General features: G+C 50.4%; 1 protein-coding gene across 4 annotated transcripts; it reads right to left on the reverse strand.

Moving 5' to 3' along the window:
- Positions 1–178: 178 nt before the first annotated feature.
- On the reverse strand, positions 179–11,743 carry LOC128406836 (mitochondrial fission factor-like). Of its 4 annotated transcripts, none has more exons than XM_053374595.1 (7): positions 11,261–11,743; positions 6,503–6,779; positions 5,578–5,747; positions 4,454–4,539; positions 3,932–4,093; positions 1,804–1,882; positions 179–1,091 (listed from the first exon to the last, which is right to left on the reverse strand). In XM_053374595.1, exons 2-7 carry the CDS (start codon positions 6,699–6,701, stop codon positions 960–962), a joined length of 828 nt encoding a protein of 275 aa, XP_053230570.1. In that variant the 5' UTR covers positions 6,702–6,779; positions 11,261–11,743; the 3' UTR covers positions 179–959. The 4 variants fall into 4 exon arrangements, with proteins under 4 accessions (XP_053230570.1, XP_053230572.1, XP_053230573.1 ...); XM_053374597.1 differs by lacking the exon at positions 11,261–11,743 and adding an exon at positions 10,832–10,923; XM_053374598.1 differs by lacking the exon at positions 4,454–4,539 and having other exon boundaries at positions 11,261–11,742.
- Between the last annotated feature and the right edge of the window lie 2,216 nt (positions 11,744–13,959).

Raw genomic sequence — 13,959 nt, forward strand, 5'->3', positions numbered from 1 at the left:
AATTTCCTTGCCAAGCATGCCCTGCTGTACTTTGCGGAGAGCTGGGAGGCTGAGGCATTTGTCTCTCCCTCTGATGCCAATGACTGTGGGCACAATAGGAGCCCAGAGAAGAAACAGACCGTCTTCCAACACCACCCCTCCTTTTCATCACTCACACACACAGAGACAGAGGCAGAAGCTCTTTACCATAAATTTTATTTGAATTTTAGGACACCCAAACTGTTACATACAGGCCCACTGGCCAGGAAACCATCAGAGCACTAAGGAGAACTTGGCATGCACTGAAGGACCCTGAGAAGCCTTGGAGAAACCCTGGGGTTGTGACCTTCCCAGGGACTGTTTGGCTCAGTCCTACTCCTGTACTTCTATCAGAAGCTGGCCACAAATACTGCCCACTGCTTTAAGTCTATTTTACTATAGGATCTGAGGTCCTGAGACTTTCCAGTGATCTCTTCCTACCCTTCTTGTTCCCATCAACCCTCCTGCAGGTGAGAACCTGATCCTTCTCCTTCACTCCCCAACCCTGCCTTAATGGTAACTAGCATTAAGAAGCACACCAACCCACACTTACCCCGAAGACATCATCTTAAGGCAACTCAACATCCCTTGTATCGGTGAAATCCCATCATCATAACTGCAGCTAGAGCTGCCTTGGACCCCTCCCTAAAGAAAGTATATCACATCATGCCTGGATGAATCACACATATGAAGCCATATTCAAAAGAAAGGTGAGTCCCGACTAAGGAGTAGCTGCCCTCTGGAGGACCCCCAGCCCTGCCCAGTTTCTGGCCTTCCTCCTTCTGCACACACAAGGCAAATCCCCTCCAGCCCATTTCCCTTTTGGCTGCAACCCCAAACAAGGAAGCCCCAGGACACCTAGGCAAGTGCTCAGTGAAAACTAACAAGCACAAGGTTGACTGCTGGCAGCAAGTCTTGCTGCTTGGAGCAGGGTGGCTTCCTCATCTTTTGTGCCAAAGCCACATGTTGATAAGGCAGGAAGAGGCCAGCACAGAGTAGAACAACAGCTCCTTCTGGTGCCAACCCATACGCTGCTTCTCCAGGCGCTGAAGCCGCCCTGCGATCTTCATCAGCTGCAGCCCGGAGGAAAAGAGAGCAACAGAGAGGAGGTCAGCCTCGGGTTCCTATGCGAAACAGAGGCCATTGAGGGAAAAGCTTTGCTGGGGAATGATGCAGTAAGAGGGAAAAGCCTCACCAGAGGGAAGGGCAGCAATGCTCAAAGCCCATCCACCGGAACAAGAGGGCAAGCACAATCCCATGCAAGGGGACAAGACAAATATGTCACTTTCTGTGCTTCCCCTCCCTCCCTCTCCACCCGTCCACTACCTGCTGATGGACCAGATTGCTGATGGGAGCACCAGGCCGAGAACATGCAATAGCCTTGTTAAAATGCCTGCACTGGCTGCCCACCTACAACTGAACCAGGCTCAAGGTCCTGTGTGCCTGAACCCTTCCATTCTAGCCCATCATTGGCAGGAGCGTCACTGGTCATTCTCTGAGTTGGTGAGGCTCTTTTGGCAACAGAGAAAAACTGAGCTGTTACTGTCTTTGGCCCAGTCCTGTGAAACACCCTGCCACTTTTAAATGCCTGCTGAAAATGTCTCTATTCTGTCAAGCTTATGCAGGCAGTTAAGAAGGCATCCTCCCACAGCATCTGATTTCCGATTCTAAGTCTAATAGAGTGTCATGTATAATTGCTGTAAATGGCCTTGGTATTTTTTTTTTAATAAAAAACAAAAACAAATAGCAGCATATAAATCTTTTCACAAATAAATAAGCCATCACCTGCTTCTTCATTGCCAGAGCCTCTGTGGTGCCGAAGTCCTCCGGAGAGCTCTCTGAGGCCACGCTTTTCTGCAGGGAACTAAAAGGTGGGAGGAGAAAACAAGAGCTTGAGAGAAAATATGGGGACAGCTGATGAGGTGCAGCTGCATAAGAGGTTTTGAAGGGGTGAGAGAGACATGGTGAGTCCCCAAAGCTAGGCCAGCCCAAGACATTTTGTTCAGGTGAGATGGCACCACCCCATGCCACACTGAAGATGCACAAGCTGGAGCTGAATTTGGCTTAAACATTGCTGGAGTGACAGGCTCCACCACCACACCTGAGAGAAGCAAGAGAAGCCGAGGAGGTGCAAAGCAGGTCACACAGACAGCACACTTAGCTTTCCCCTCCGACACCACCTCCCTGTTTCCTTGCTGACCACTGCCAGTCGGTGCCAGTTCTCTGACCGATGCAGTAGTGTGGCCACGTGACACCTGCTGGCCAATTCTCTGCCTACTCATGAGAAGAGCCCTGCTGGGTCAAGTCAAAGGGGACCCACCTAGTCCAGCCTCCTCTCAGTGGCCTGCCATTTGCAGCAGCTGGCATCTGGAAGCACCACTGCCTCTGACCGTGGAGGCCGAGACATCAAATAGAGATCTCCTCTGGTTAAATGTCTCCATGAGTTTTGAAGCTTTGCTGGTTCTAATGGAGAGGAAGTCTCCCCCTGTAGCATAGGATGGTTCTCTGGATTGATTGATTGATTGATTGATTCATTACTTACTTCCTTCCTTCATCAGGGCCTTTCCCAGCAATCCCAGTATGCATTTGGAAAGGGTGACGATGCACGTCAGGCCAGGCCAACAAGAAGCAGCATCACTGCTGGCATCCAGATTGCCAGGGCTGCTGCCTACAACCTGCCTTCCGAGCTCACTGCTTCATTTTGCCTAGGGCACAAAGGCTGTCAAGGCCAGAAGGCAGAACAACCACTCTGTTTCCTCAGGCTTCCTTCCTTCCCCTCCTGTACCTGCACAAGTGTGCGAGTGGCAGACCTTGGGGTCTCAAATCTCAGATGACCTGTGCAACGCCAGAATTTGGCGCTCCCTACCGCCTCTCGCCTTCCATCCTATGTTATAGTTGTGGTGCCCCTGTGGCCCCCACCCCCAGGCTCTGCACCCAGTATGACTGAACCAGTTGGTTATATCGTTACTCATCTCCTTGACATCTGATGGGAGGGTGCTCCACAGGGTGGGTGCCACTACTAAGGAGATCCTATGCATATAAATAATAAAATTATTTATTACTATTTATTTATCTTGCCTAAGCCCCCACCTTCTCCCAGAGGGCCTAAGTTTTTAACGTTTGGTGTTTTTTAGTGTTTTGGTATTTTGCTGGAAGCTGTGCAGAGTGGCTAGGGCAACCCAGTCAGATGGGTGGCATATAAATAATAAAATTATAACACCGATTGTGTGGGCCCAGAGATAACCCACAAGTAGCCCATCAGGTAGGGGGAACTCTTTAAGAAACAAGGGACAAGATCCATCTATCCACCCATTGTACAAATAGTGTGCAAGAAGCTCCCAAAATTATCACCAAAGCTTTTCTGAACTGCCTAAGTGATTCATCATCATGATTTCAACTGGGGTTCACACGTGAGGCCAGGTCCAAGAAGCCAAAGGGGGAGGGGGGACATTTCCAGGCCTGAAGGGGCAAAACTCCATAACCCTCTTTCTGGCTCTCCCCACAGGGTGAAATAATACAACATAAAAGCCCCCAAAGTGTGGAAATGTGAAGCTGCAGCATACACATGGGTTGCAGCCCCCCACTCACCTTTAGGTGGAGTTTTGGGGTCCTACCTTGGGTCTGAAGGCAAAGTTCTACCCGCAAAACTCTTACAATCCCCAGGACAATGGTCTCTTCCTCACCACCTCCAGTAATGGAGCTGGAGCTGGCCATGCAGATGTGGAACCCAGGAAAGCAGAGCATAGACTGTGCTGTGAGCATGAACATACCACCAGGGCAAGAAAGAGAGGCCCAGCCAACAGGAAGCACCCACTGCCAACCAGTAGTGCAGCTGGTGCACCATACAACCCTCCTGCTTCGCACACATCCCAGCCAGCTGCATGCTGCCCTGAGCAAAGCCGGATAGAATCACCTGCATTGGGCTTGGCCAGGCTTGCAAAACAGCTGGAACATCTGGTGCCCAAGGAACCACAGCACCTGAAGGACATTCTGCAGGGAGTAGATCCTGCCCTCCAAAGGGAACGGAGGAAGCTGGGGGGTAGAGGAGGCAGGGGGCGGTGCACTTGGCTTCTGCCTGCAGGGGCACAGGGAGACAACCAGAGTGGTCACTTCCTCTGGCACCAGAAGGGAACTTCCTGGCCTCCAGAGCAGCCACAACCTGCACCTTGGTCAGAAAAGGCTCTGCCGGCCCTTTGCTTTGCCTTGGCACAGCTACCCCAGAAGATGCCACCACCCCCACTGAACATGCCAGGAGCCCTTGGCATGTGTCTGGCGAGAGAGGCAGGCTCCCACCTGGCATCCTGGGAGGATGGATGAGCAAGGAGGGAGGTTGCAAATGCCCCTAAAGCCCAACATCCCACCCCTGCCTGCCCCACAAGGGCAGCAGGACACTCAAGAAGGACCTGACCAAATCCACTCCGCAGCTTTCCCTTACCAGTCTTGCCTCTGGTCGAGAGTTCCCAAGCCCCGGTGAGGATTCTTCGCCAGCGCCCTCTCCTTTCTGGCCCTGCTTTGATGTGCCTGGGTGAGGGGGCAAGAGGCAAAGCTCCAGCTGGGGGGCTAAAGGCAGGACCCCTTTTATCCAAAAATGGTTGCCCTTAGGCAACACGGACCACAGGCAGTCACTCCAGATGCACTTGGAGCCCAGTAGGACAGAGCAGCCTGGCAGGGCACACTATTCCCTAGTGCTGCCACAAAAGGCAATACCACTGGTCACCATCCCTAAGGAGTGCCACCAGGTCTCTTTGGGGGGCCCCCATGGTACATCCACTATGTCACACCAGCCGGCACTGCCAAAGGGTCTGTGCAGCAGACACACAATATAAATCCACACACTAGGGTCTACCACCCCTGCTTAGTCCACTTTGCCCTCCCCTCCTAACCAATCCCCCCTCCCTTTACATCTCACCCCCCCTCCTGTCTCCCCACAGCTTTCCCTGAGCTCCACTTCCTTTTAAAGGAGGGGGAAGTGGCTCCACAGAGCACCTTGCTAAATCTCTGCATGAAGTGCCTCCCCCCAATTAAAACCTGTTGCAGGTGCCCCCCGTTAAAACGCTTACCTGGCCCTGCCTGTTGTTCCTCACAATGCAGTTGCACGAAGGGAGATTCTCTCCTCAGAGACCCACCTATGCAGGGGTTGGGAACCCCCACCCCATGGGCCAATCTTGGCCTTACAGGGTTTCAAATATGGCCCAAGTGGACATTCTCCATGAGTCATGCCCACCTGCCTTGCACCTGACATCACATGTAAGGTGAGGTGAGGGGCTGAGAGAGATGCGGCCGTCAAGCAACAACTGAGAGCCTCAAAGTGGAAGAGCTGATAGGCTGAGGAGCCAAAGTCTGCTGGCTGGCTGCACATGGTTCTTTGAAGTCCCAACTATGGGACTTGGAAGCACCTGGTGCTATTGTGATTTGGGTGGTTGACAGGTGGCCCATGAGACTAGATCCTGACAACTCCACCCCATGGCTCCTTGGGGACCTTTCTGCGAAGCCACAAGATCCAATCTCCATCCCTCCCAAAATTGTGGCTATGCCCTCAACCTGTCCCGAGCACAGTACCAGCCGTTTGCGCCTTGGAGATCCAGGTCCAGAGATGAAGGTGAGGAAGGGGTGCTCTCCGTAAATGGCTGGCTGGATGGTTGGCTCCAGCAGAGGCTCCTCAAGAATCGGGGGCTGGTGCGACAGCTGGCTAAGGAAGTGAGGCTGGACAGCAGCATTCGTTGTCATTTCTACAGAGGAAGGAAGAGATGAGAGAGGGATGGACCTCCATCTGCCCTGCAAGGCAGCTGATGGCAGGCTGTCCACATAGCCCCACAGATGGAATGCCACTCTGTACAATCTCCCTGCAGGGACCAAAAAGGGCTTTTATCCAGAGTCTGGTGCTGGTCTCCACCACCTTGCTCCATACACCTGAGGTTTTCTTGGCAGATGCAGGAATACAGGCAGGCATTTTGATACTGATGGGATTTTGTGGGTTGTGCTGTGAAAAGGTTGCCTCTGTAGACAGCACGATTCCCACAATCACCCCCTTGTCTGCATGGACCCAGGGACATCTTCACCTTTGAGCTTCAGCACCAAGTGTTTTTGCCTTCAGACCTTACCCTACACCAGAGGGGTGGTGTTTTCAGCCCAGGGGGCATGTTCCCTTCCAGGAGTGGGTTGGCCAAAGGGTGTGTGACCAAACACACACACACACACCACTTTCCATCCAGGCAAGCAAGAAGACTTGTCATCTTAGTTCAAAGGCACCTTCCAACCAGGAGGGATGCAGAGAAGGCCAGGCAGGAGTTGTGGCCTGGGGAGGGGTGCGGCCTGCAGAGACAGTCCCCTAAGGGCCAGGTAAAGCTTTGGTGCATTCAGTTCCCGGAGTCTGGGGTTCCCCATCCCTGCTCTATACAATACCCCAGTGCACAGATGCTTCACAGAAGGGTTCTATCTCATCCACCATCTCACTCCCTAGTGTACAGCAGGCACTTCTCCCTACCTGCCACAAGGATCCTGTCAGGGATGTGCATCTGGTAGGATGGGGAGAAGTCCTTCGGGGTCGCCCCCTGTAGGTCTCCTGCACTGGGGTCCTCTGCCACCTTCAGCCGGCTGGGGACCTGCATCCTTTTGTTGATGGCTTCGGTGAAGCCCAGGTCACAGGAAGCCTTCTCCAGCTGCATGCTCCAAATGGGCCACATCTGTTCTCTCTTCCTTAGCCCCAGGGGTCAAGGCGATGGGGGGCAGTTACACTTATGGAGCACGACACCTCCTTCCTGCTAAAAAATTAAAAGGGGAAACCAAGATTAATCCCTTCAGAAGGACTGGATGTTCCTATGCATTGGGCAGGGAATCTCACTGACCACATTCCTCCTGCTCCTGCAGGCAAAGAAAGCCTATTCAACGACTACCTTTAAGTGCTCTCAAAGAGATGCTCTCTAGGCTTCACATATGCCTTGGGGGGCTGCTCCTCTCCCTAAAATGGATGTTCGACATGGACGTGAATCCACAGATGGCATATTCTGCCCATGGCTATTGTGGCTCTTACAGAGAAGAGAGAGAGAAAATGGAGGGGGAAGGAAGTTGCATATGCTCCTTCTATGGTATGAGTCTCTGCCTCTCCGCAATACAGCTCTGGGGTTGCATACCTCTAAACTTACTAGCTAGCAGCATGCCTTGTTGGATTTGACTGCATTCTTCCACAAGCAATGCACGCCCATGAGATTGGAGCTGCAGGTCTAAATTTATTGCATTTAGAACCCACCTTTCCTCCAAGGAGCTCAAGGTGACATATGTAGTTCCAATCCTCTGCCCCCTTCCATTTTATCCTCACAACAACCTTGTAAGTTGGGTCACTGGTCCCAATGTCACCCAATGAAGTTCATATAGCCAAGTGCGGATTTGAACCCTGGTCTCTTCCACGTCCTAGACCAAACACTCTAACCGTTGCATCACCACTGGCCTTTATCTATCAAGCTTCACATGGTTTGGGCCCAGCCTTTGCTCAGACGTCTTGGGCTCCAACTTCCATCAGCCAGTATGGCCAGTGGTTGGAGAGGACAACAGCAGTCGCAGGACACTATGTTGTTCCCGATCTTTAAGAAAATCAGAAAAGCCCTGTGGCTGGATCAGGCTGAAGGGACCCCCCATTTAGCTCAGCATCCTGTTCTGACAGTGGCCAGTCAGATGCTGCTTATTTCATTATGGCCCCTTCTCTCAAAGGCTGGGGCAGGTAACCAGTGCATCCTGCTCACCTTGCTCTCTCTTTGCTCAGGGTGCTTTGGATGCTGTTGGATGAGGTTTTAGGGAGGGGTTTCTTTTTCCTTCCAGGAACTTCACTAGAAGCTTTGTTTAGGCACTGCTTTTAATAATGCAAACAACCACAAGGCTTGACATGTTAAACAGAGTAAGCTTCAGGGTCAGTTGTGCAGACTGGCAGAAATAATACATTTGCTTGGTAAATAAAAATAAAGAAATTTTAAACCCACAGCTTTGTTCTTTTTATGGGTGCACCAAGAAGGAAGGAGCTCCGAGGCTTTTTCCATCAGAGAGGATGAAAGGAGAGACGAAAATTCAGGTCAGAAGCCTCCACCAGCCTCCTAAAAGCTAGCATCTCCTCTGGAGCCCCTGTGGGGCCTCAGCACCACCACCAATAAGCCCTCCACCCAAGGGCTCCTGCAGCACCCACTTCTCCTAACCCAGCCTCAGCGTGAATGATGCTCGTTCATTCAGCCTGAAACCCCTTCAAGGCTTCTGCTGAGGATATTAGCAGCTCAGGCTGGGCTGCCCTTCTGGGCCCTGCGCTCAATGCTTAAGCAAGCTCCCCCTGAATTGTCTACCCTTGTCATATGCAGGGAGCCCAGAAAGACAAACTCCCCTACAAAAGGGAGCAAGAAATAAGATGAATAATACAGCCCAAGGCTTTTGTACAGTTGCAAAAGGAAGCAAGCAAGTACATAAGTAAAGAGCTCTTCTGGCCCCCTCTGGTGGGCTGATGGGAGATTGCAACAGGTGGGAGATACTGTGTATAAGCAGAGTGGGGGGCCAGAGGCAGATTTAGGGGACTCTAACTGGTGCAGTCCCACTGGGCATGGAGCCCTGGGGGCGCTGCAACAATGATGTATAATGGAGACCCCAAGGTCCGCCATTTTTGGGGGGGGTAGGCTAGTCAAATTAATAGTGGATAAAGCTACCTATGAACCGCCCTGAGACCTGCGGGAATAGGACAGTATATAAAGCAAACAAACAAACAAACAACTCTCTTCAGCATCAGAGGCAGGATGCTGGGGGACTGCAGCAGGAGAGGGCTGCAAATGTCAATCAGGCTTTCCGCAGACTGAGTTTTGCCACAATCCAGTCGTTTTCCCAGGAAAAGCAGTGGGGCAAACAGAAAACTGCTGGGACCCATGCTTTCTAGGCACTAGACAAGCGGAAGTGTGGCTAAACATTAATAATACTACACCCCCCAACAAAGGTCTATTGATGTTTGTTTTTAATTATTTTGCTTTTAGTTTGCTTTCAACTTACCATACGTTTTTACTATAAACCAGTGCGATACATTTTTGAGACAATGGCATGTAAATATTCTTTATAAATAAATAAGAATCCAACCACCAGGCTCTTGTGCTGTTTAACAACAGCAATAAGGTTTGAGAGCAATAAAGAGAGTATGAAGATCACCTGGCTCTTCTGGTGAGGGCTACCAACTCACAGGCCTCTATTATACCTCTATTCATCTCAGTGAATGAATGCAGGTGGGCGTGTTCCTTCCTGCATCAAGGGCACAGCCTCTTCCAAGCCTTGGGTCACCTTACTGGCAGAGAAAAGCTGGTGAACTTGAGGCAAAGGGCTGGCTTGAAGCAACAGGCAGTGTTTCTCTGCCCTCAGGAGTTCACAATACAGGCTCTTTGCCAAGGCACAAGGGAACCTAGGTACCAATCAACCCAACAAGGTAAGGCACGCAAGAAAAGCAATTTCTCCAATGTCTGCCAAAAACAAGAGGACATAAGAAGAGCCTGGATATAAGTGGATCAGGCCAAAGGGAGCCCAGCTAGTCCAGCCTCCTGTTCATACAGTGGCTAACCTGATGCCCCATTGGGAAGTCTTCTACAAGCAGGACTCTGAGTGCAACAGCAGCACTCTCCCTACCTGTGGCTTCTAGCAACTGGCTTTCAGAAGCGTCCCTACCTCTGACCATGGTTCAAGAAGAGGATGTCCTTTTGAGCATCCTCAAACTCCTATGGCTGCTGGCCCATGTGGCTTCTCCAGGAGTTGTGTAATCTCTACAGACTAGCCCCGCTGAGCCACACCCAACTACAGGCTGGTGGAGAAAAGACTGGAGCCCCCAGGGGAGGGGAGAGCAGGGAGGGATTGCTGCTGGCACAAATCGAAGCAGGTCCCACTGGCTGGGATGCAGAGCGCGTATGCTTTGCTTTGGAGAGATGGGATCACAACAAGCTATAACAGAACAGAATTTGTTTCAGTCTCCAAAAACTGCTTCTGAATCTCAGTTGCTGGAAACTACAGGAGAGAGAAGAGTGCTCTTGTGCTCAAATTCCGCTTGTGAACTTCCCATAATGGGCATCTGGTTGGCCCCTATGAGAACAGGATGCTGTGCCACTGATCCAGCAGGGTTCTTCTGATGCTCTTATGGAACCTCCAGGTCCAGAGGGAGTCTATATGGATTGCTAAATTCATAGGAGGGACGCGGGTGGCGCTGTGGGTTAAACCACAGAGCCTAGGACTTGCAGATGAGAAGGTTGGTGGTTCGAATCCCCGCAACGTGGTGAGCTCCCATTGCTTGGTCCCTGAACCTGCCAACCTAGCAGTTCGAAAGCACATCAAAGTGCAAGTAGATAAATAGGTACCGCTCTGGTGGGAAGGTGAACGGCGTTTCCGTGCGCTGCTCTGGTTCGACAGAAGCGGCTTAGTCATGCTGGCCACATGACCCGGAAGCTGTACACCGGCTCCCTCGGCCAATAAAGCGAGATGAGCGCTGCAACCCCACAGTTGGTCACGACTGGACCTAATGGTCAGGGGTCCCTTTACCTTTAAGTTCATAGGGGCCTTTGACTACTGTGAGAATAGGATCCTGGACTAGAGATGGGCCCCTTTTTGCCTTATCCCACAGATGCTCTCCTAATATTCTTCTGTTGTGTCCTGAGAAGGACTTCTGGACTTGGCTGTTTCCTTGCCAGCAGGGGAAAGAGGCTTTGCCGATGTGCTGAAACAACTTCGCAGCACAAAAAGCCAGGAAAGCTTATACAAAAAGAGGGGGAGAGAGATGCAGAGATAACTAAATCCACCACCACCACCTCCAACCAGAATGAACCTGAGACGTGATGAGGAACACGCTGGAAGCCCATCCAGGTGCGCCCGCGTTCTTCGCGCTCGAGGTAACTCAAAGAAACTTCCGTAGCTAGGAGCAGTCTACCGGAAGCAGTAGGGAAGGCCCACTGGCCCCACCCCCACCCCGGGTTTGAACCAGAGGAGACCTTCAGAAGTTTTGTTCGACTACGCTCGGCCGCTCCAGGGGAGCTCGCAAAGCTAAAGGCTCCTCGCGAGCAACGCCTCGGCAGCGAGCGGCAGCACTCAGCACATGCTCAGAGGCGCCTCCCACCTCAATATTTGCCTCGGCCTCCCGCCAGAGGGCGAGAGCAGATGCCGGAGGGGCTTGGCCTGCTTGCTGCTTCCCTCTCTTCTCTTTTTTCTTTCTCTCTCTCCCCCCCCCCTTTTCTTAACGGGACTTTTTTTGACGCACCTGCTGCTGCTGCTGCCACCGCGGCGAAGCATCCGTCGCCCGTGACGTCGCCCCGCGCCGCGATTGGCTGTGCGCTTACCCGCGCCCCCTGCTCCAGCAGGCTGGCCTGGGCCGGCCGAGCCCGAAATAGCCATGCCCGGGCCGGGTCACTGCAGGCCAAGCGAGCCGCGCGCTCAGAGCCAAGCAACACAACAGGGAGGACGTCTGCAGGCAAGCAGGCAGTCAGTCCACAGGCGAGGTTTCTCTCCCCGTTGCTGGGGGAGCTGCTTCACCTGTTGATTTCTGCCTGCCGAGCCACAATAGGCTCCGCCCTCCACGAGGCAGGGCTGAGCCGAGCCGCCGTGGGATATTGAAACCTGGCAGAGAATTGGCATTCACGTGCATCTGTTCCCTAATAGCCCTTGCTACTCTAAAAGGAGCCACGGGGAAGCTCCTCCTGCTAAGATCCGCCGCTGCTTCGGGCGGGAGTAGAGAGGCATTCTAGCTATACTGTACTCAGGCGCAATATTGTCTCTCGAATATTCACTGGCATGGAAAACAAATCAAGCCCTGGGCAGGATACCGGTTTGTGTGTGTTCCTGGGAAGTTGCCCCAATCCCAGGGCACGGGGTGGCGGCTCTAGCTGCCTCAGCAAAGCGCCTGCTCTACCACTGAGCCGAGGCCCCTTACAATTCGGCTCTTCTCCGTACGTTTGCCTGCGAATGCGAGGAGTGTTGGGAGCCACCCGGTCGCCTCTTCTTCTACATCCACCATCAGTGTTGAGGGTATAACGAACTGTTCCTGCATATGGGCGTAGCCTAAATCAAATACAAATCTGAGGTTCTGCTCCCGCCCGCAACAAAAATCCTGGGTACGCCCATGTTCCGGCAAGGGGGCCGCGAGAGGGGTTTTTTATTCAGCAACACATCTGGATTTGTGGCTAAAGGCGGGAGATACCAAACCTACAGAGTGTCATCGCTGATACTAATCAGGTCTAAGTGAACACAATATATTTCTATCCCTTAGATATACAGGAAAGTAAAAGCTTTACCCCTAAAATGGTCTATGGCTCATAGCCAACAGAATGCACCAAAGGCTCACACATTTTAAGTACCCAACAACAAAAGAGTCCAAAGGAACAATAGGCTGAAGCCTTGAAATCCAAAAGATGAAAGAGGGCTGCAAAAGGTGCATTTCAAGAAATCTGCCCTGTATCTTAACATGTGAAAGGCAGGCAGAGCGGCCAATTTATTATTATTATTATTATTATTATTATTATTATTATTATTATTATTATAGAAAGCCCCGCTTAGCTAATGGTGCACACACCCAGGCTTGTGTTGCAATACAGGTAGCTCACAGCTTGCACACATTCAGCTTTACATGCTTGGCAAATAAATAAATACATGGAAAGTGAGGGGGGGTGCTTGGGGGTAAAAGACTGGGAATCCTACCTGCCACTGAATCCAATGTGTTTTGACTATGCACAATTTTGGCTTTGCATTCTATCCCCAGAACATCACCCCAGCATGAGCTGAGAGTCGACTGTATTGCACACCCAACACTTGGTACATTCTGTTGGCTGTCAGCTATACGCCTGTTTTCCATAAAGATTAAAAAAATTATGTACCAAGTATGTACATAAATTTATGTGATAGAAATGTCTTATGTTCATTTACGCCTTTATTTGTGGCACATTCAATATTCCTATTGATTTGTAACTATTTTATTCCTTATTTTAATTCCTATATTTGCATTTTATTCTATGGAATTCAAATTGTGACACAATAAATTTCAATTAATAAGAAACAAAAGGAGCAATAAGAGTAGAATTAAGAGGACGGTGACATCATTATCTAAAATGGCAGAATGATCTCTTAGCTCCAACCCTCCAGCTATTATAAGCTATTATAAGCTTCTAAAAGCTAAAGGATACCTGGGAAAGGACTGGACTCTAAACAGGTATGCCCATCTCACCCCAAATAGCTAAAGAGAAATGGCATTCAGAAGCTATTTTAGCTCTAGAAATAACAGTGGAAGATCAGATATAAGTGAGGAAGAAGCAAGATCAATGGCTCCAAAAACGTGTCTCAATAAAGACTTTGAACCTTTCCAGGACCTCTTAAAACAATTTCAAAAAGATTTAGCAGCGGAATGGAATGCAGCCTTCAAAGACTTCAGAGATGAAATCAAAATGGAACTGAAATACTTATCTACAAAATTTACTTAATTGTCTGCTTCAGCTAATGAGGTTTTGGAACTAGGAATAAGCAACAAATCTGCCATTAAGAGATTCACTAAATCAACATCAGACCAACAACTTTGTATGCAGTTCTTAGAAGATATGAGTAGATGAAATAATTTACAACTTAAAGGCACTCTGGAAGGCATTGAGAAAGCAGATACACAGTAAAAGTCTTTTTTGTTAATTGGCTAAATCAGCAGTTTCCAATCTTAAACGTGAATTTAAACAATGTGGAGAGAGTACATAAGGTTTTGGCACCACCTCCCAACCGTGCAATATAACAGCAGCAACCGTGCTATATATTAGCAAAAATTGCACATTATTCCTGAAAAGAAGCAATTATGAAAGCAGCAACAGAAACAATAGAATTGAGCATGGAAGGACAGAAAATCCAAATGTATAATGATTTATGTGTAGAGACACTACAAAAACGAAGAAACCCCCAAAATATACCACCCTGCTACAAGCTGCTAGA

Source organism: Podarcis raffonei, chromosome Z, assembly GCF_027172205.1.
Source record: "Podarcis raffonei isolate rPodRaf1 chromosome Z, rPodRaf1.pri, whole genome shotgun sequence".
NCBI lineage: Eukaryota > Metazoa > Chordata > Lepidosauria > Squamata > Lacertidae > Podarcis > Podarcis raffonei.

Coding starts and splice junctions, on each gene's coding strand:
- LOC128406836 (XM_053374595.1), bottom strand. CDS start 6,701: ATGTGGCCCATTTGGAGCATGCAGCTGGAGAAGGCTTCCTGTGACCTG. Junction 5,748..6,502: donor TGACAGGATCCTTGTGGCAG/GTAGGGAGAAGT, acceptor CTTCCTCTGTAG/AAATGACAACGAATGCTGCT. Junction 1,883..3,931: donor CCTGGCCAAGCCCAATGCAG/GTGATTCTATCC, acceptor CCCACCTTTTAG/TTCCCTGCAGAAAAGCGTGG.